This window comes from Glandiceps talaboti, chromosome 12 (assembly GCF_964340395.1).
Source record: "Glandiceps talaboti chromosome 12, keGlaTala1.1, whole genome shotgun sequence".
NCBI classification, from domain to species: Eukaryota; Metazoa; Hemichordata; class Enteropneusta; family Spengelidae; genus Glandiceps; species Glandiceps talaboti.
The window spans coordinates 14048747-14070758 of record NC_135560.1 but is presented as its reverse complement, the minus strand read 5'-3'; the positions used below and the strand labels follow the sequence as shown (position 1 = coordinate 14070758).

The 22012-nt window shown below is 34.6% G+C and overlaps 2 protein-coding genes across 2 annotated transcripts in view; one reads left to right on the top strand and one right to left on the bottom strand.

The window, feature by feature from the left end:
* Positions 1-447: 447 nt before the first annotated feature.
* LOC144443531 (STAGA complex 65 subunit gamma-like) lies at positions 448-10702 on the bottom strand. Its single transcript, XM_078133054.1, has 9 exons — positions 10439-10702; positions 9892-10009; positions 9240-9316; positions 8594-8703; positions 7167-7288; positions 5058-5201; positions 3500-3537; positions 2326-2590; positions 448-1888 (listed from the first exon to the last, which is right to left on the bottom strand). The coding sequence occupies exons 1-9, from the start codon at positions 10594-10596 to the stop codon at positions 1814-1816; spliced, it is 1107 nt and encodes a 368-aa protein (XP_077989180.1). The 5' UTR covers positions 10597-10702; the 3' UTR covers positions 448-1813.
* Positions 10703-10955: 253 nt separating this feature from the next.
* Positions 10956-22012, top strand: part of LOC144442972 (small subunit processome component 20 homolog) — a 54908-nt gene continuing 43851 nt past the window's right edge. The window contains exons 1-16 of the mRNA XM_078132346.1: positions 10956-11079; positions 11649-11726; positions 12565-12631; positions 13627-13759; positions 14378-14572; positions 15018-15162; positions 15864-15941; positions 16496-16654; positions 17331-17453; positions 18090-18218; positions 18704-18784; positions 19520-19689; positions 19965-20075; positions 20416-20498; positions 20806-20914; positions 21553-21706. Of these exons, the coding sequence (XP_077988472.1) occupies positions 11026-11079; positions 11649-11726; positions 12565-12631; positions 13627-13759; positions 14378-14572; positions 15018-15162; positions 15864-15941; positions 16496-16654; positions 17331-17453; positions 18090-18218; positions 18704-18784; positions 19520-19689; positions 19965-20075; positions 20416-20498; positions 20806-20914; positions 21553-21706 (1869 nt within the window). The 5' untranslated portion in view covers positions 10956-11025. The remainder of the gene's footprint in view (positions 11080-11648; positions 11727-12564; positions 12632-13626; positions 13760-14377; positions 14573-15017; positions 15163-15863; positions 15942-16495; positions 16655-17330; positions 17454-18089; positions 18219-18703; positions 18785-19519; positions 19690-19964; positions 20076-20415; positions 20499-20805; positions 20915-21552; positions 21707-22012) is intronic.

The window sequence follows — 22012 nt, the reverse complement described above, 5'->3', positions numbered from 1 at the left end:
GCATGTTGTGAATCTAGTAGATGTACAATGTGAGTCTCAGTTGAAATGTTTAGAATATCGTACATGTAAATGGAACGAACGCTGTATAAAAATGTAGAAAACAAGTCTGTTGGCACTCAATAAATAACTGTTTAAAGTGGCCATACAGATGACAAATAGATTTATTTTGAATTTTGAATATTTAAAACAACTCCTCCTTGAAAAAACAATGTGAAACAGCACTGACCACATCCTTGTTTGTAACTCAATAAATTACAAATAGCTGAAAAGTGTAAAAAAGTTAGTTACTGTATGTACAATAACAAATATTTCAAACACTTTGTAATGTTTTGCAATTTATTGAGTTACAAACAAGAATTAGTATATGTTGTGTTACATTAATTTTTCAAGTATAAAAACATAGTAAATTTGTTTTATGAATTGAAAATCAAAATAAATACCCATTAGTCATCCATATGGCCAGATTTACCATAGGTGGTGGAGGGTCTTTACTTTAAAGGGGGACAGGCTAAGTTTTATATATTTTTGGGATGTAATTATTTCTGCATATTAAAAGTTACTCACAGTATTCTACTTACTGATGTATACTTAACCATCACTTGCAATTAACTGAACTCAAACCTGGTGTTAAGATATAATAACTTATAAACGATCCGATGACATAATTTATTATACGTACCAAAAATGTACAGGAAGTCCCTACTATGCAATCAGCAGTTCTAACAATGCCAGAACACAAATTGTAATGTCCTAGAAAGCATTGACATTAACATTATACTAGACTAGTTTACTCAAAGTTTTTTGTAAGTATTTTCACTTTGAGTAAAAAGCTTATAAACTCAGCTTATGTCACTTTAACATACAGTAATATGTGATTGTAGTTTGTACAAAACAAAAACAAGTATATTCAATTGAATACAAACAGTAATGTATAGGCATAGATAAACTTGTACATACTTGACAAAAACTATTGCCATGGCACCAAAACATTATGTGAATTTGTGACCAGTAAAATTGAATATTTATCTCTTCCAGTTCATTAGTTAGAGCCTTGGAGTGAACACTGTAAGGTTTGTCATTATTTACAATCATACTCCTACGTATCGATACAATATATCGTTGTCTTCAGTGGCACTATGTTTGCCATATCACAGAGTTTATATTACACGTTCGCCACCTTTTTGTGAAGTGGATACTGTGACACACAACTTTCGGGGTGTTGATAGTAATTAATTTATAAATAGAATTTTGTACTATCTATATTTGAACACTATGGTTTTACGACAAAATCCAATATGGCCCCCACCGAATGCAGCCCTACTTTGTATAGTTGGACCGGAAGTTGTAGAGGTCGAACTTTTGTTACGGTAGCACTGCATAGTAGCTTGATTTGCCCTTTGTGCATTTTGTCGCTTACACAAACGACAGCAGTATGGTGTATCCTCAACAAAAGATGACTATTTCACTCAATAGAGTGATGACTCTGGTTGTTGCCTGTCAACACTGACACTATTATGATATTGATATTCAGTGTGTTTATTAACACTTGTCAATAGACATGTCTGGTATCACACTTATTCTGATTATTCAACTTAGTTCCGAGGGATAAATTCTGAGGGATAAATTCATCTCAGTTCAGTTCTGTTCTGTGGCATACTTCCTCTCTCTCTCCAATGTTTTCGGCTCACAGCTATATATAACTATAGGGATTTTCATCTCAGAATCTATTTCCGAGTTCTTCTTCTTGTTTCCCTCGTCATCTCAGAATCTATTTCCGAATTCTTCTTCTTGTTTCTCTCGTGTTCGTGATCTGTTAACTTTCTGTCATTGGCGATGACAGGGACTCTGTATTTGTATTTGTAGTTTCAGTTTTACTTTCACCATCATTCTGAATGAAAAAAACAGAACAAAAAATTGTCAGTACACATTTAAGAATTTAGATGTAACCATTCTCGTTTATTTTACACTGACATCCATGAAGTGAAAATAACTAGAAGGATAGTGTTCTGACTTTCTATCGATACTTAGGTCACAAAAGCAAAACTGATATATTGCAAACAAAGCTCACCTGATGATAAATTTGAAAGTGGTCATACATCATTTTGGACATGTTTATGAGCCGTTATCTTTCCATGTATTACACAGAAAACACACTTGTGATGAAGGAATTTTATGCGTGAGAAATTCTATACTAGTGATGAGTACAGTAGACTTGTGTTCAACTGAAATACGTTGACTTAGGGAGTCTAATGAAGACCCCCCTATCTGTTACCGTAAGAACTATAAATTAGCATATTCTCTGACCAGTTTTGAATAAGCTCTCACCTGTACTTGTGATGTGTAGTCTTGTTGGTCAACTGAAATACTTTCACTTAGGGAGTCTAAAGCAGACACCCTATCTTGTGCCTCAGTTTTGATATAAGTAAGTGACCAGTGTGGGGATTCACTTTCTGTGACATTACTTGAACACGATGACTCTTCTAGTTCTAAGGCATTGATTGCATGTAAATCTAACAAGTTTTCACTGGATTCCTGTCCTTCTGAGTCACCAAGAGGAAACTGTATCTCAGACAATGGCTCTTCTTTTATCCTAGAAAAGAGGAAGACTTATGTGAAGGTGAAGGTTGGCCAGAAACTTGGATTGACAATGTCGTTCACAAGAACAGTATGTTGTGTCAGATAGCCAAGTCTCTGGGCAATACTGTCAAGCCAGTATGTCAAGTCAGATAGCCAAGTCTCTGGGCTATACTGTCAAGTCAGTATGTCAAGTCAGATAGCCAAGTCTCTAGGCTATACCGTCAAACCAGTATGTCAAGTCAGATAGCCAAGTCTCTAGGCTATACCGTCAAACCAGTATGTCAAGTCAGATAGCCAAGTCTCTGGGCTATACTGTCAAGCCAGTATGTCAAGTCGGATAGCCAAGTCTCTGGGCTATACTGTCAAGCCAGCCTGTTGTGTCAGATAGCCAAGTCTCTGGGCTATACTGTCAAGCCAGTATGTACCTTACAGGTTTGATATACTGGCTTGATAGTGTAGCCCAGAGACGTGGTTATCTGACTTGACATACTGGCTTGACAGTTCTGACAAATAACATTTTCAAGCCAGATAACCAAGTCTCTGGTGCTGAATATTACTAAAGATTATGTGTCTAATTTCCCATGTGTAAGTTTTCTATTTTATCTCAACTACATCAACATCCTAGACTGTAAGACACGTCATGTTGCTCCATCCTCACCAGCCTGTGATCGGGGTTGACTGATGTGTGAGGGCGCCCCATCACGGCACACCTTACAGAGTAAAATAAATCAAACATCCCTGCACACACACTACAATATCTTAAATTAACAAAATACAGTTTCTGTACATAGATGTACCAAATACTGTATTGATACATACATTCCTGTCTATTTTGTTTTCTACAAATCACAAAAGCAGAATCAAGCACTCTATAACAGTGAGAGAGAAAAACCAGATATTAAGGACTACACAAAGAACTTACCTGACAATTCCACTGTCCTCAATATTCCTTTTGGGATTCTGAATTGTAAAATATATAAAATAAAAAAAATAAAACAAAACTGTAAAAATTTATTCATGGTCTTGTTGGATCAACTTAAACATATGTAACCAATAGCAACCAGTAAGACCACCTTATAACACTCGTACTACTACTAATCAACAGGTCTGAAATATGTTGACTGTTTTCCAAAGAGTGAGGGCGCTATCACTACAGGGCAATGTCCTCAAATGCCAGGAGCAATTGCATTACCTTCTAGTATTTCTAAACATAAAATAATGAGTCCCAAGGCACAGCTAGGTTTATTATACAAGGGAAAGAAATGTAATAATATCCAGATAAATAGATGACATTTAATACCTGATGAAACGTTACACATATTGGTGAATGTAAGACATTAAAGATGCCAAGCTTTTCAGTGAAGGTTGCCCCAAGGGACAACACACTTTGCTGTAATTCAAAGAATTTTCATTATTTGTTGGGTAATGCTATACTTGATATGTTTATAAGAGTGTTTATATTAGGAGTACTGCCAAGCTTTAGATTGATAAACAACCTTGATAGGATAAATTAAACAATCCTAAACAGAAAGTGACAAAAAAGTACAAAATAAAAACAGTATTAAAACAGGAAATATTCTGATGATTCAACAACTAATAGGAATAACAGAATCCTAGAATAATATTTACACATTTTGATTTTTTTTAAAAAAAATTTTATTTTATTTTATTTATTTATTTATTTATTTATTTTTTTTTTTGGGGGGGATTTTTTTTGCATTCCATTTTGATTGCATATAAAATTTATGTAGTCACTAAAAGAATGTTTCTCGTGTTCTCTTTATTTTGATAATATTATCTGGTGAAGTCTAGCCTGTCTACACCATGGGCTGTGATTTTACTTTGCTGTCTGACTACACCACACAACGAAACAAACTCATACCGACTGCAATCACAGTAGACAGGATAAGTGTAGTCACAGTAAACGCCAACATTTGAATTCCCTGGTCTTGGTTTACTACTATCTTATCTTACAGAAGTTATACACATCACTGTTACTCTGGACAAACTTTTTCTACATCTCTGCCTGACAACTACTTTCTTGCTGAAATTTTAATCCTAATGTGACATGGGTATTTAAATGTAGACTGATCAACAATACTATGATGGCATTTAGATGTTATTCCTCAATATTTTTCTTCCTTCAGCCAAGGAAAATATCAGTGACCTAAGGGGCCTTTGTCACTACAAGTCACTAGATGAGTAGTGACAAAGCCCCTTAGGTCACGATTGTGAATGAAGAAAAACTTTGGGAATAATATAATTATACCACTGTTAGTAAAATCAATGAAAAATCAGAGAATGTAATCGCAATTTTGAAATGTTTCACTCATATTTCGAACACAGAAGAACCAGTGATGTAGACATACATTGTGTGACATAGACATACGTTGTTGTGATGTAACACAACCAGGGTATAAATTCCATATTTTTTGTTCAACTTGGCTCACACATGGTATAATTCTGATTACATAACTTACCCTATATTTGTCGTATTCTTGTCTGAGTTGAAGTGCACGATTATGAACCAATTTGTTGTAATCTCTAATCCTCGTTTCCCAGAAGACTTGAAGATTTCTAAAACTACTGATGCCAATTTCATGAAATACTTCCTGTAAGACATCCTGGAATATGATGAACAGATACAACTGCATTTGTCTATTTTTTTAATAACAATATACTTTTAGTCATTGTGGGGGGGGGGGGGGGGACAAGTTATCAAATACATAAATAGAATTTTTGATTTCTGATGCAAGATGTTGAATCAATAATTGATATATACTAGTATAGGTTGGAATCAGCCTTGGCCCCTCACTTGGTTGATTTCAGCTTTGTCCTCTCAACACTTGCTGAGTCTTTTCCCCAAATGTTTCTGTAATCAAGCCTAAAATGAGATTATGATTTCACATAACAACAGCCCAACCCATTTACACATGTTTAAGTCCATCACGAAATCTTTCCCTTTGTGATTGGCTGTTATTTACCGATTATGTTTTCAGTCACACAGCTCCACTCTCCTTGTTCATTCAGATTACATGGTCAAACCACTAATCATCTGACACAGTGGGTAAATTTAAAACCCAGTAAGAATTTGTGCCCATTTCTGGCTGATACTTCATTAAATTGAAATATTGAATTCAAATGTCTAAGCATAGACAATAGAGAGGGATTTGTCTATGGTCTAAGTAAGTGTTGAAAGGACATAGTTCAAATCAACCTGATGAAGGGTCTTGACTAGGTTTGAATGGTCAATTCCTACACATGAACTCAATTCAGAGATTGATCTGAGTTGAGATTGTCTTTATGTAAACAGCTAGATGTTGGATTTTATTGGTACATTTACATGTTGGGTATTGTATATAATTAGATGTCGTTGACACCATAACATATCTCTAGATGTTGATCAATCTCAGTATTTACATTACTCACAACGTAAATTTTATTTTAACTTGCAATTTATTGGCCAGAAACTTGTATTTTGAGATAGTAACACCATACCAAGTCTCAGGGCTATGGAATTTGGCAAACGACCAGTCTCAAAATCATGTGAAAATCTATACACACACAACCTTGGATATCTGGCTTGTTATTGTCACAACAGAAAAGCTCTGGTATGTTGTGTCAGAAAGCCAAGTTTCTGGACCTGGTCTCTGGGCTACATAATAATCGACTTCTTAATGATGTATGATCTGTACAAATTCTTGCATAAAAAACTCTCTAGTATCTATAAAGTCTATATTATTACCCCCTAGGGTATTCGGCTTTATAGGATCAAAATACAACTTTGTCCCTTAGGTTAGTCATAAAAATCACAACATCTACTCTGGGTCAGTGACATGTCATACGAACTCTACTAGGGGGTTCAGAAGGTCAATGACCTTTTACATTTTACAGAACACTTTTAAAGAGGGATGAGAAGAACAATTAAATATAGAGCATATTATATTTGAATTTATTTTCATATGAATACGGCATCACTCTACAGTATAAAATATACATAATACAATAACTATTGGAACACGAAACACATCACTAATAATATTCAAGATATTAAAATTACAAAGAGAGTTTATAAAATAAATTTTTTTGAACAAGTTATTATCTTTCCATAGAGAATTTAATTGAATTAATTGTATGTTTATGATCTATAATTGGGTGACCCATGTTTGTTGGATTTTTATTGTAAGATGTTGAAAATGATGCGACGTTCGGTTTAAGTTTTTAAAAAGTGTGTGTGTGTGGTCATGTTGGTGATACTTTCAATTCATAGTATTATATTTTAATAGGCCGTCTGACTGGATGTCTTAGAATTGACCATTGAAGGCATCAGGATACCATGAACCATTTGACTTCTTTGAGGTGTTCAAATCTGTACAAGTGATAATTTTCACATATATGGGCTGGATACACAGACTACACTAGTTACATCCCCATCTTTAATACCATCAGTGAGGAAGCATTTTTTTTGCCAAACAAGAATTGTCTGATTCAAGAAAAACAGCATCGTTCCAGCTATCTAGGATGCCCATATCACTAAACAGTCAGCTGTATGGCAAACTTTAATACCCCTTAAAGCACCTACTACATACCTGAAATGCTGTAGAACCTGTCATTGCTTCTTTATCGACCGCTACCCTGAGTAATTGGCAAATCTTTTGACTATGGTCTCTTAACACATCAGTTAAAGTTTCTAGCACAGATTCTTGACAGTCTACATGAAATGAAAAAATCCCCTTTAGTGTAATAAAAGTAATGGAATTATCCAAGAAATCTTCTAATGATACAATACAGCTGTCATTTACATCTGATAAAGGTTTCGATATCCCTGACTCATGCAAATTGAATGAGCATCTGAACAGAATTGTTGTTATCATATACTCTGCGCTTCGAGCTCTTCGGAGATGAGGTGCATTACAAATCATCTTATTACATCACATTATTACATTACCCAGTATCATGTCTGTATTGTTTTGCATTGTAATTCAATGAGCGACAGCACCCTCATATTCATGCAATAATTTACTGTATCACACCCAGGCACACTTTGCCCACACAAGGTCAGTTGTGCACATTTTTTGAAACCATCATTTTCGCCCAAAGCTAAACAAAACAATGTTTTCTAATATGTTTTAAAGCTCCATTGGGTGTATGATGAAACATTTATGCATGGGATATGGGTGTTGTGGACCTCAGCAGTATGGATTTATGGGTGCTCCCAAGGTCAGACCGTAATGCCGTATAACCTCAGTTTACAAACTCATATCCATTCCATAAAGATTATTGCATTGTTGATTGTTCAAAAAGTGTGATTTCAAATATATAGAAAATCAATTGTGAGCCTTATAGATTTGTTATTTATTTAAAACTACGTATTGTCTCACGGACAGATGAATGGACACATGTCATTTCTATTGCCCCCTACAGTCTGTACCCTTTGCTGGGTGATAATAATGGTGTATTATATAAATGCATACTGATGTAATGAATAAATTACCTTTCAATTAAAATATAATTTTCTATTAATATGCTGTACGCCACGGAGTGCTGTTCAGGGGTAGCTTTTGGACCAGAGATGAGATCATTGATAGTTGAAGACTATAGCCTCCTTTGACCAAAAAAATCACAATTTCCCAGTGTTTCACATCAAAATATGGTAGTATTCTCAACCTGTCAAAATATTCTACTACCTTAATTTCCAATAATGCACTCTTAGAGTTAAATTAGTAACATCTGTTCACAGCTTCATGTTGAGTCAACTCTTATTATTCTTCATATGGGCGCCCTCTAGAGACACTTCTATCAAAAATGACTGCCAAGTACATGTAGGGTAGAAGAATATGGCTGACTGCACTTGTCAACTTTTTGTTCACAGTGTTTATAATCAATCATAACTTATTCAAAACCAGCTTTGAATCTTCTGGACTTTTCTTGTACAAGTCACGTATTACCATTGATATCAAAGTTAGATTTTCAACCACCGCTGTAAAACAATCAATCTGCTATAAAATCCACTTACTTTCAAATCCTGAGTGAGCACAAATAGTTGCTACAGCTTTCCTAGTTAAATGTCTCACTGTTGTGTCATCTAGTTCAACTGTCTCTACATGTGGTAATTCATTATTGTCCCTGTTGGTGTTAAGATAATTGGTGGTAAATATCAATCAGTGATTTTCTTTCATTAGGCAAAAAAAATTTGTGTTTCCGATATTAATATTATATATTTCCAAAAAGGAAAAGCAAAGAAATTAAAAACACACAAATACAAAATTTTACAATTACGAATATATCAACTTCTGTCAATTTTACACGTTAGATCTAAATACTCCAAACAGATAAATACATACAAATCAAGGATGGCAAAATTATATTAAGCCTACAGGCATTATGCAACTCGAATTTCCATTTTGACTGCAAGTGAACTCCATCACACGTAACTTACAAAATGTAACTAGGATTCACATCTGAGATGTGTGATGACAACCAGTTGTAGTGCATCCCTGACTAGATATCAGTAAAAAAAAAAAAAAAAAAAAAAAAAAAAAAAAAAAAAAAAAAAAAAAAAAAAAAAAAAAAAAAAATTGGCATTCATTTTAAAACAAATTCTATACTCTGTGAGTAGAAATTTACATTTGTGTAATTGCAAAACCTTATTTGACACCTACCATGGCCTTGTAACTTTAGGTTGTGGTGGAATGACAGGTAGAGATGGCAATCTTGTATGGTCTTTCCCGTCAGGTTTCTACAGAAAAAACCCCCATATGTATAGTAATTCTTAAATATATGCTAATTTATGTTAATGAGTCGGTATCCTATCAAAAAAGCTTTGGGAGAACACTGAACTGTATCTATAAGACACTGTCTTTTTAAAGGCATACAAATAGACATAACATAACTCCCCATACATTCCACTGTAGTTTGTTCTTCTTATAGGAACGATCGTCTCTGCAAGTATTGTGATTTTATTAGTTTTATTCCATTGTTTTTCATCAGTAGCTTTATTGTTCACCTTCAGTATTCTACCTCCTTTTTGAGACATTGTAATGACTTGCACTTTATCATTTGATGTATTTTGGCATTATAGACGATGGAGCGGAAAACTTTTTCCCTGCACTGTCTTGGCGTTTCACCATCATTAGACACGTGAGGAAAAGCTAGTAGCTTGAAAACATATCATTTCAATTAACAGAATAAGAAGTTTCAAGATTTGGTGGTGTCTGCCCCCTTTTTATTCAAGTTTATTCACCTGCCAAGACTTGAAGACACCATCACCTCAAGTCGGTAATCCTGGTTTTCCAAGTGAATACAAATACTTACATGATCGTGGTGATGTTGCTGTGCCATTGCAATCATAGACCGGACTCTTCTGTTGTGTTTAAGTAGTTGAATAGTATTGATACTGATTGCATCTTGCCGACATAACTCTGCTGGTAACCTAACAAATACAAGTTTTGAAAAAAGAACATTAATTAGACAATTTACAACCCACTCGCATGATCATTATCATTAAATATGTTATCAGTTGAATCAGTGCATTGATAAATTATATGTATCATGAAGCAGAAAGGAAGAATAGTTTAAAAAATAAAGGAATGCAGGGAAAATGAAATATGGTACAAGAGAAATACACTGAATTGAAAATAAAAATATCAAAGGATACACTGACTAGAAACAAAACCAGTTTAGTATAAGGCCTTGGAACATGTATTTATAACAACAACAACAACAACAACAACAACAACAACAACAACTTTCATTATAACAGTAACAATAACATTGACGATTGTTTGAATAATAACAGTATTGAGACTTGAAACGTCTGTATTTCCACGATTTGCATCGTCTCTACAGTACCAATACTTACGGTGTGGCTGTTGTTTTCTGTTGCTGTGATGGCTGGTGTATTCTGGGTCCTTCAATGTCAACGGGCTGGGGTTGTACGAAGGGGAGTTCGACTTCCACAGGCACTACCGACATCGACTGTGAAGGCGATCCCGGTAAATCTCCCCATCGAGAAGCCATTACTCGTTATAGTTCACTAGAATGAACTAGAAGACTAAAATAATCACGGAAACGTGGAGATTTGATTATTTTATCAGAGCTATTGCGCCGAAAAGGGGATTCCTTGTTTGTGTCAAAACACTCTGTGTGAAGTACGTCATCAAAACGTGTGTAGGACTCCCAAGCTTCACGAACATCGTCACAAGCAAAATATGAATTGTAATCCAAATATTCAATACCAAAATTGTTTCCATGGATGCACTTATAATGAATGCATTTGGTTTGATTGGGTTTCTTCAGTGGAAGAATTAGACAATGTGAAACATCGCACTTAACTCAACAAATATTCATAAACTTAGGGGGTTCACATTTAAAATGGCCGCTCGTGTACAACACGTGTACTGTATTTTGCTTTAGTTTTACCAGTTTCACCAATAACGTTTATGCAAGATGATAAAAAGAACATCCAAATCCTCCCATCACAAGGAGACTAATCGTTATAAAGTAAGTAATTGATCAATATATCTCAATTGTAGTGTCAACACCCCGACAGTCGTGTCACCGATGCACTCAGCAGTCCGTTCATTCGTACTTCGCTATGTATTTTCTACATCATACATGTATGTTGTTTTCATATTTTACTGAACACATGGTGATGGTTACACGAAAATAGTTTGATTTGTATGAGAGCAACCTTTCATATAGATGTGATTGAGTGATCATGTTGGGTGAAGAACATACGTACGAAGATTACTCTGTTTATACAATTTATAAATAAGAAAATTATAGTTCTGTTACAGGTGTTTTATGGATTTCACAAAGAAAGAAAGGTTTTTTTTTTTTAAATGTTATATTTACGATTGTCTTATGTTTAGTGAAAAATGAATTTATGCATGGGAACAATTCTTGTTTCCATAGCAACTGTAGTCTTCTTACATCATCTCGTGACAAGCCTCATACAACACTACTCACCGGCCTAAAGAAACATATAGATTGCAGTAATTTGAATTGCTTCAGTCATTTTCCATGTAGACGAATTCAAAAGTGTAAACAACCTTATTATTGTTATTTAGTTCCAGAAATTCTCAGAACGCATCTCACAAATTAATGTTGATGTCATTCGTAAAGGAAGAGTACATCTGAGTGATGAGGTAAGATTTATTTCACTATATTTTGCAGTTTTCATTTTATTGAGGCTTTTCTTTTGTAATCAAATCTAATATTGAAGTTATGTTTACTTTATTTTTGAAAAGGGAGGGGTACATAGAAATTAAATCTAGACAGAGAAAAGGAGAACATAATTGTCTGGGATCATAGTCTAGTGCTATCTGTGGCATCAAATCTCAAGATCTCTCTATGTCTAGCTCAATAGGGCCCTGAGATCAAATTTTAAATTCAACCAAAGCCACTCACACAGTAATTAACATCATGTCTTTGTTAACCAATCACAGAATTCTGTTCAATGGTAATAAGTTAGTGTTTATTGAGGGCAGTGTCGTAATGTCCAAAATATGGTATTTTTTTGTAAGCTCGGGATGCTACTTAAATGTATACACGCTCTACATCATGCTAATAGTACAATAGCTCGGGGTGTACTCATTTGCATGAACAATCCTTGGTTCATGATTTCTCATTGAGCTACTAGTAGATGGGGTGAAGAGATGATTCGATACCACATGCAACATCTATTCTACTGGAATGATGTCAATAGTTCAGATCAGCTGTGGACACAAATAAAGTTTTGTGTTTGAGTCTTTTTTCATCTGACAGTGATGTTGATTTACAGTGAGATAAAAATGTATCATTTTATATGGTTGCCTGTTGTCACTATTTTATTTGATGTAATTTGTAACTAAGCACATCGTGTGAGACATTAAAAATATGTGCTGCCTAAATGAAACTGTATAGTCACTCTGCATTGGTAGTATCAATGTACAAATGTATTTTGTTTGAAGGATATCGAAACAATATTTCATTGTCTTATTTCAGGAATGTGACTCGTACTTTGTTGAAGGTGTTACTAAATGGAAGGAGTTAGACTGTACAATTGACTTTGGTAAGCTGATTGTTATCAATCAATCAATCAATCAATCAATCAATCAATCAATCAATCAATCAATCAATCAATCAATCAATCAATCAATCAATCAATCAATCAATCAATCAATCAATCAATCAATCAATCAATCAATCAATCAATCAATCAATCAATCAATCAATCAATCAATCAATCAATCAATCAATCAATCAATCAATCAATCAATCAATCAATCAATCAAAAAAATTTGTGTAGTGCCAAAGTCCAATATGACGTAATGGATATTGTTAAATTGAAGATTACAAGAAAAACACTTTTATTGATACAGCTCAGTACAAAGAAGTTCTGCAAATAAGATGTCGGCAACATTAACTACATGTACTTTTGAAATATTATGAATAATTGATACCTGTTTAGGGATGTTTCTTTGTTTGTTCAAAATATAACATGCAATGTTTTGATAGGCTGATTTTGTTTATTTTTATAATACATTTTTAAAATGATTTTCCAATGTTAAGCAAATTTGCCATATCTTACCAGTTTACTTCACAGCTTAATAACACAAACAATATGACTAGCTCATTGTAAGATACCAGCAGTCCTAGTCAACAAATAATTGTCTCCAGAATGACTTGGCTAGTCACAACTGACCACTAGGGGCAGTGCATACAATCAATTGATAGTGTAATTATCATGCTTCATAGTGTTCAGTGTCACTACATGAATGATATTTTGAACTGTGACAGAGTGAAAGCTGAATGATACATTACTAATTTATAATTGTTTCCATCAAATAACAATGTATTAACTTATCTGTAAGATATGCCATGTCAGGGCGCCCTCACCCAGCAGCAATTCGATGAGGGCAGAACAACGCAACATATCTTGTAAATTTTGTCTTTACAAGCTGATGGACACTTTTGATACTTACATTGATTTCATTTTACACTACATATATAATGCACTCAACTCTGATGTAAATACTCATCTTTTGTTATTTATGACATAAACAGCTAATTTTTGTAAGGATGTAGGCAATAATGTGACAACGTACACACAAGTGGTTCATCACAAAGACAAGATAATAACAAGTTTGAAGACACATCTTGAAAAGAAGGAGAGTCTGGCATACAAAGCATTGTTAGAGTAAGTCATCGTTTTTTGGTCCCTAAGTATACAGTCTAATGTATTATGGAATGATTGCACTTCCTGTTTTTTCTGTACTTTGATTACTATCTTACTGACAAAGAAAAGGTCAAGGTTCATTCGTTGTTACTTTGTTGTCAAGGTTTACAAGTCCCTAGTACCATTAGATGGGAATCATGTCAAAGTCATGAGGTGTTAGATACATTTTGATATGAGAAAATATTTGATAAAATTACTTGGGTACTCATGTAGACTGTGGAATTGCTGTTAACTTGGACCTATTGGTTGAATTTAGTTTATACTTCAGACGGTGTCTCACAGCACAATACGTAAGGTAGTATGTACAACATCCAAAACTTGTGTACTTGTTTCAAATAGTGTGTTCTATTATCCTTCCTTCACTTCTATTCCATAAGACCAACAGGTACAAGTCATGTGACAATTCTCAAGTTTTCTACAAATGGATTAATTTTTTTTAGAATCATTCAAGTTTGTACCAAAATGGAAATGACATCAATCTATCTCAGTAATAAAAATATTTGCTTTCATATTTCTACATGGTATTGTATTAAAGATTAGTGAACAGTTAGAGAGTTATTTTTGGTTTTATGTTCACAGTTTAGTGGTCCAACTAGCCAAGGATCTCCAGATTGATTTCTATCAGTTCTTCCACGAGTTCTTCAATATCATAGTGGTGTTACTGGACAGCCATCCAAAGGATACAGATCTCCTTGAAGATTCTTTCCAGTGCCTTGGTTACCTCTTCAAGTTTCTGTGGCGATATCTACTCAAGGACATCAAGGATGTATTTCTGTAAGTTGTGCATTTGTCAGTCAATTTTACCAAAAACTAGAATAATTTGTACTTGATATATTTGCATCATTTTTCAGTGACAATGCTTGATGACCTGTGCTGTTGCACTTTCTCTTGCGATGCTGTTGAAAGTATGGCTGCAGATAATACCACTAGTCTGAAAGGTCCAGCTGTGGGTTTGCGTATGTAACCACTGGTGGAAAATATGCCTGGATCTTTCAGGCTAAGAACATCACAGGCACTCATGGAAACACCCAAAGTGTCGGTATGCCATACTTGCACTCACATGTCATGGGGTTCTGTCAGAGTGTCTTTTTAGGAACTCATGAGTCCATGTGATTTGAATTCAATCAGTGCATGGGACAGTATCTGGTTTATCGCATGATCATAATGGGCTTGACATAGAACAGTGACTTTAAAATGTTTTTTTTTTTCATTTCATCAGATACTACTCCTCATTACTAAGTACTCAACGGAAAGACTACATTCACCATTTTGCAGCTGATAGTTTTGCATTCCTTCTACGTAAGGTGAAAGATCCTGATGAGATACTAAGCTTTATTTTCCAACATGTGCAGGACCACTCAGAGGTAAGATTGACCACTCTATACATGTCATCATTAATATTTGATTTATTGTAACAGACTTTATAAAACTACAATTATACTATGATATTGACTCCAAAGACCTGATATTGACTCCAAAGTCTTGATATTGACTCCAAGGACTTGATATTGACTCCAAGGTCTTGATATTGACTCCAAAGTCTTGATATTGACTCCAAGGACTTGATATTGACTCCAAAGACCTGATATTGACTCCAAAGTCTTGATATTGACTCCAAGGACTTGATATTGACTCCAAGGTCTTGATATTGACTCCAAAGTCTTGATATTGACTCCAAAGACTTGATATTGACTCCAAAGACCTGATATTGACTCCAAAGTCTTGATATTGACTCCAAAGACTTGATATTGACTCCAAGGTCTTGATATTGACTCCAAAGTCTTGATATTGACTCCAAAGACCTGATATTGACTCCAAAGTCTTGATATTGACTCCAAGGTCTTGATATTGACTTCAAGGACTTGATATTGACTCCAAAGTCTTGATATTGACTCCATGACCTTGATATTGACTCCAAAGACTTGATATTGACTCCAAAGACTTGATATTGACTCCATTGACTTGATATTGACTCCATGGTTGATATCCATGTGTAAACAGTAGGAATAACTGATCTGGACTATGTCGTTCTTTGTCAATAAATTTTGTTTTGTATTTTTTGTAGCTACGTGAAGGAGTGGGGATCTTGTTATTTGAAGTGATGAAGGGAGTGAAAAAACAGTTTCATTCATCAGCTGAAAAAGTTAGTGTCAGAGTTTCAGAATTATTGCTCATCTGTTTAATACATCATATTCCAGTTGCCAGTGTGGTTGCTATTTAAAAAAAAACATATATTATTTTATTTTTGTCATGGTAAGGCCTTTAAAAATGTGTACTGTTCCGATTACGCTCAATTTTAGAATAGGTGGGGTAGGTAGATTTTTTGTTTTTTGTGTTTTTTGTGTTTCCATGTGTGGGTCTCTAGTTCAGGTAGTTATGCTTTCTGTTGTTTTCCATATGGTCTCTGTGTTATTCCCATCAGATGTGCAGCCATTACAGATTGGAAGAACAGTTTTATATTGCCTTTTTAAGTTGATGTCAGTTTCCACATCCACTATTTCTTGCAAGATGCCACAATTTTTGTGATTCCATGATTTTTTTCTTGAATACGTAACAAAAAGTTGAGGGTCAGCAGTGAAAAACTAGATGGGGGTTGAGTAACCAGAACCAAACAACTTTTTTAGGCTTAATAGAAAAAGCAGCGTACAACATGTATGCAAAAGTAGTACATCATCCAGATATTTTTGTGTCCTGCAGTTCTTCAAAGTCCTGGTTACGAAGTTAGCTGTTGACAGCCAGTCTGGAAGTCTTGATGATGATGGTGACACAGTGTGTACTGTATTATCACACACAGTGGTTAAAATGGCTAAACACATCAATAAACAAGACTCTACTTTTGTGTCATCAGTTCTTGTGGTAAGTTGATACTGTTACAAATCTTTGTCTGTGCTAAGTCTGACCTTTCCCACATCTCAGTAGTACCTTTCACAGTGCCTTTGTAATGGATCGTAAAACAACTCTAATAACTTTTGTAAAACATGACCATTCTCTCTTGTCATGTGCCCACTGCAATCTCAGTGAATTCATTAACTTGCTAATGTTCAACCATTATCTTTTTGAAATTTCACTTTCAATGAAAATAAGAATCCACAGGCCTGTGGCAGGATTGACCTGTTATAGATATGCCACTGTCCTGATTGGGCATGCCTGCCACCTTGTCTAGAAAAGCCTGTCACAGACCTCACTGAACAGACTTGACAACCTTGACAGCCTTGTTAGATCAGGTCTGTCACAGCCCTATCAGGCCTACCACAGGCCTGTTACATACCTGAATCTATTCACCTACACAGGCCCTGTTGGTAATGATTGTACCAGCCTTGTCACAATCCTGTTGTAGACCTGGTAAATTATAGTGGTGTAGTATACCATACTTGACTATGTTAGCGCCCTCACTCAAGCAAGGGCTCCCATACTTTTGTTTTAGCAAGTGTTGTTTTTGTTTAGGTATATACAGATATCACCACCATTTGCTCCAAATCCCCAAATAAATGTACAGAGATTATATTAAATATTTCATTTTGATAATTTTCAGGCAAGAAGTCAGCATCTAAGTAAAGATGTAGAAGACACATCAAATGAGAACCAATTGCACAGTGTATTTCATCTTCTTCAAGTATGGCTGAAACAAAGGCATTCTTCTCCAGAAATAACCAGTGTAAGTATTACAGTCTTTCTCTGTATGTTTTGGTATTGTTGTCTTGAAATCTGTTGTCAGACAAGTAACATAATGCAGGATTTCTATTCTGATGTATTACAAGTGAAATCATCTGAAAAAACAAACAAACAAAAAATTATCAACAAAAAAACCTGCAACTGCCTGTACATTCAGTAATGGAAAATTGCTATATGTATGCATACCTTGTCAATGTATATTTATAAAGCATTCCAGAGCCATAAATAGATTTTGTGTAATAACTGCTGATTCTGTATACATAAACACTTTATTTGAAATTATTTGCTTTTATTTACATGTTTATGTTGTACTTTCAACTTTAGTATATTCTGTAATTAATAGTCTTGACTTACATGTAAAATTTTGAAGTGTAACTTATTTGCAAATGGGCCTGAGGCCTGGAAATGCAAATAAACTACCTATATATAAATGTGTGTGTGTTTATTACATACACAGCCAAATGACCAAAAAGGAAAGATAAAAGTACAGCAAATGGAACGTGAAGTGCACAACTTTCAAGCATGTGAACAAAATTATTGGAAGGATTATTGAAAGCTTTGAATTATTACCATACCATCTAAAATATTACATTGTTGTACCCCTTGTCTTTTACTGTAGATGTTATGTGAAGTGTTGAAGTATTCAAAGTTATCGTCCCAGCTGATAGACGATATCATGGAATTGGTTTCCATCACTGTCCAAGACAAGACTGTCACGTTGGAAGACATCAAACAACTTATCTCATTGGTAAGGAACACGGTGGAGACTTGTGAATCAAAGCAATTGAAAGATAACCTGTGTTAGGCTGTAATTGACAGTTATATTATGGGATGGTTTTGTGATACTATACTTCTGTGATGTCGTAAATTATTGCACTGTTAAGCAAACTTGATTGAAGCTGTAAGGTCTCCATTATGATAACTGATCTGTGTCTTGTATGTTGTTTCATTTGACTAGTTTTCCTTTCAAGCCCATGTGAGATTTTTACTTGATTTTAATTGAAATAGAGTTTATTAAGAGAAAATCCAAAAAGTAAAAAGAGTGAGATAGGTACATTGATGATTTGTTTAATAATAATGGTTGCATTGAATATGAGAACATGAAGGTGTTCAATTATTTCACCACTCTATCATTACTAACTCTCAGTAGTTCAGTGCACTTAATAGCATAGGAATTAGTACACCATTTTTACATTGATATATGGAACTTTATCTTTTGTTCATTTATTTCAGGTGTACAGTTACAAAGCGTGTGCTTTTCAGCAAATTCATGAATTTACACGTAAATTGATGTCCCTAGAAGATTTTGATGAGGTAAGTCAATATTGATATTTCACTATTTTCAATTATTTTCTTATTTCAGTAATATTATGTTTTGAGTACCCTCAACTTTGTTAAAAATGACCTTCATTGGATAGTCAACTTGAATGAGAAGTCTAATAACCGTGTGAGAGATTCTTTGTCAATTTGCTGAGAAGTGTGGTGGAATAAGTACACCAAAATATAGCTAAAACAGGGAATTTTCACTTGTGAATAATATATACATTTATGATATAAACTGATTATTTGGCAAGTTCAGACTGTGTTGCTTTCTAGATAACATTACTGTTACCTTTGATCACAGGGTAGTAATGGCAGATTTATGTTCAAAACTTCCCTCAATAACAGTCATGCTGTATTTAGCAGTAAAAGTGTTGTTATCTATTAAGTAAAAGGATAACCTCAACTTTTGTCAAATAATCGACCTTGATCATATATGTATGTGTTACATAAAATCTTCTTGTGAACGCTGCATCCTGTTTGGCTGTAATTAGAGTTTCTCAAAAAGGCTGCACCCTCTCTAGACTGTAAGATACATCGTGTCACTCAACCCTCACCGGCCTCCTTTCTCTGAGCGGGATTGACTGATGTGTGAGGGCGCCCCATCATAGCATACCTTACAGACTACACCCTCTCATAGCAACATCGTATGTGTTTATGGACCGTATTACATACACTAACTATCAGTGTTTCACACTATCTTCATTTGCAATTATTGATTATTTTTAGGTTGTATTACCAAATCTTGTACATTATATGAAGAGGGACAAGAAAGTTTCATCAGAGAGGAAGACTGAGTTGTTGTTTTTACTAACAGAAGTCATTACTACTAAGAAGATATTGCCTCAAGATGGCAGCGAATTACTACAGTATCAACCATATGAACTTCAGTTACATAGGTATGTGAATTATTAACTGTTTGGTCTGATTGTCTTTCAAAAAGTTTACACAAAATGGCGATATACAGTATGAAGTAATGTTGTACATTTAAGTTGATAATATGGCTGCCTTTGGTGAACCTTGAAATTTCATGCTACTGTACTTATAAAGTATTTGTTACTATAATTATTGTTCTGTGTATGAAAATTTTTTGGCAGATGTGAAAGTTTTCGGTGATTATCTAGCATAGAAGTATCATTCTACCATACTAATTTCTGTATTTTATACATTTCAGTGATCTGGTCAACCACATAGTGAGTGTCGTGTCATGTTCTGAAGACTTCTCCCCAGGGTCCAACTCAGTTTCTACGCTATGGTCAGCTTTGATTTGCCTGCCTCACATCAAGTACGTGAAAATGTCATGTGACATTGCATTAATAATAGTTGTGAAATCTAGAATCGTGTGGTTTAATCATTCAGTGCAGTATTCTATTTTTGACTAATTCCAGACTTCAGACTACAAGAAAGCTACCATCTCCAACCTGTTTGTGATATCAGACTCGATAATAGACATATTGTTGACTTTCTCTTCAAAAGTGTCAGTTTTTTGATAATTTGCTTTTTGTGACATCATTTTCAATTAGTCATAAACAGTACATTTGTCTGATATATGAAACTACAACTATACATATGATGCTTTTTAACAATTTTTTGATGGTCATGATTTTTTTTCTTGCCATTTGTAGGATGTCGGCTGCTAAGGTTGCTAAGCAACTACATAGTCTCGTTGGTACTCTTTGTGGTTTAGTTTGCCAGGGTCAAGACAAAGGTAAGAATCAAGTATTGAAATTATCATTCATTTAAATTGATGACAAATGGTGTAGAGATATGTATTATACTGCATTCACTCTACATTGTCATTTTAAACTTCTCTTGAATTTAGTAACTCTTTCAGTACAAATTCTTCAGTATATATACATGTACAGTAATGTCCCTAAGTCTATAACATTCAGGTTACTGCTCAGTCATTTTGTGGCATATTTTCAAATTTCACCTTCTAGGTATATATTTATGACAAGATCACCTGTCAGTTCTTCTGTAATCACTAATTGACAATTATGTTTTCTTTTCTACAGAAGGGGCAGATTTGTTACAAGTGGTTTTATCACAGGCAATCATAACATTGGTATGTTTGAAGCAGACTGGAATGTCTCCCTCTATAGATCATTTATGTCAATTGATAAGGTAAGTACAATCAATATGGCCGTCATAACACTGGTATGGTGTGGTAGATTACACAAGTGGGAGATAGCAGTGCCTAGGTTATGTGGATATAATTACCCTGGCTGTAATCAATATTGTGGAAATGATGAAAGAGGCTGAGTATTCGGCCATATGAGGAAAACTTGCTGTCAGAGATCCATTGATAACTTATACAACCCGCAAAAAAAGCTGATGCGTTTACTTGAATGAAGTGAGCCAAGGAGAGACATTAGGCAGTGATGAGATCCGGTAAAAACAATACAACTGATACAAAAACAACAGAGAGTGCCTCTTATGTCGATTTACACATTGTCTTGTGTAACAGTTTTACTCAATTGTTGTAGCATTCTATCAACAAACAGAGTTATTGGGTCCTGGCTCATGTGGTGTTTATACTTTGATAGGTTACTGATGCTAATTACATTGTATGTCTTTGTGTGAAACTTGTCTCATTCCTGCTTACCATGACATAAGCAAGTAATCACACTGGTGTCTTTTCACTGGTTGTATCGACATGATGCAACAATAGTTTAGTTTGTATCTATCTTGGTTTGCCTATAGCTTGATTTCCATAGCAGTATGCATTTATAATGGCACATTATCTTTTGTTGTTATTTCAGATGTAATGGTGACAATGTCAACATATTACAAGCCTTAGAACTTTGTTTTGCTGTTATGACAAGAGACGATAAAATTTTTAATGAAAAGGAGAAAGACGACATTCAAGAAATTATACCAACTCTGATAAAGAATTTAACATCTCCAATACGAAGGGTAGGGGACACTTTCATGTCCTTTTCTTTGTTTTTTTTCCCAAGAGTAATATTACGATTACGATATAATTATGATTAAGTCATTATATCTACCAAAGCAGTTTCAAAAAATGTTCTAGTTACAGCTAGTGCAGCTTTAATGTGTGACTTCTTTCCCTCACATTCCCTGAATCAGTTGCTATCAGAAATTTGTTTGCCATCTATGTAATTCAGTGGCTAGACTTCAATGGTTTTCTCGTCAACTTCTCTGGACCTTTTGAAAACACTTGTCAGACTGAACTTTAGATATAAGTCCTTTAAATTTGGT

Excerpts from the sequence above, each read along its gene's own strand:
- LOC144443531 (XM_078133054.1), bottom strand. The coding sequence starts at position 10,596 with ATGGCTTCTCGATGGGGAGATTTACCGGGATCGCCTTCACAGTCGATG. Across the intron at positions 2,591-3,499 it reads GAGGACAGTGGAATTGTCAG|GATAAAAGAAGAGCCATTGT; the intron begins GTAAGTTCTTTG and ends CCTCTTTTCTAG. Across the intron at positions 1,889-2,325 it reads ACTACACATCACAAGTACAG|AATGATGGTGAAAGTAAAAC; the intron begins GTGAGAGCTTAT and ends TTTTTCATTCAG.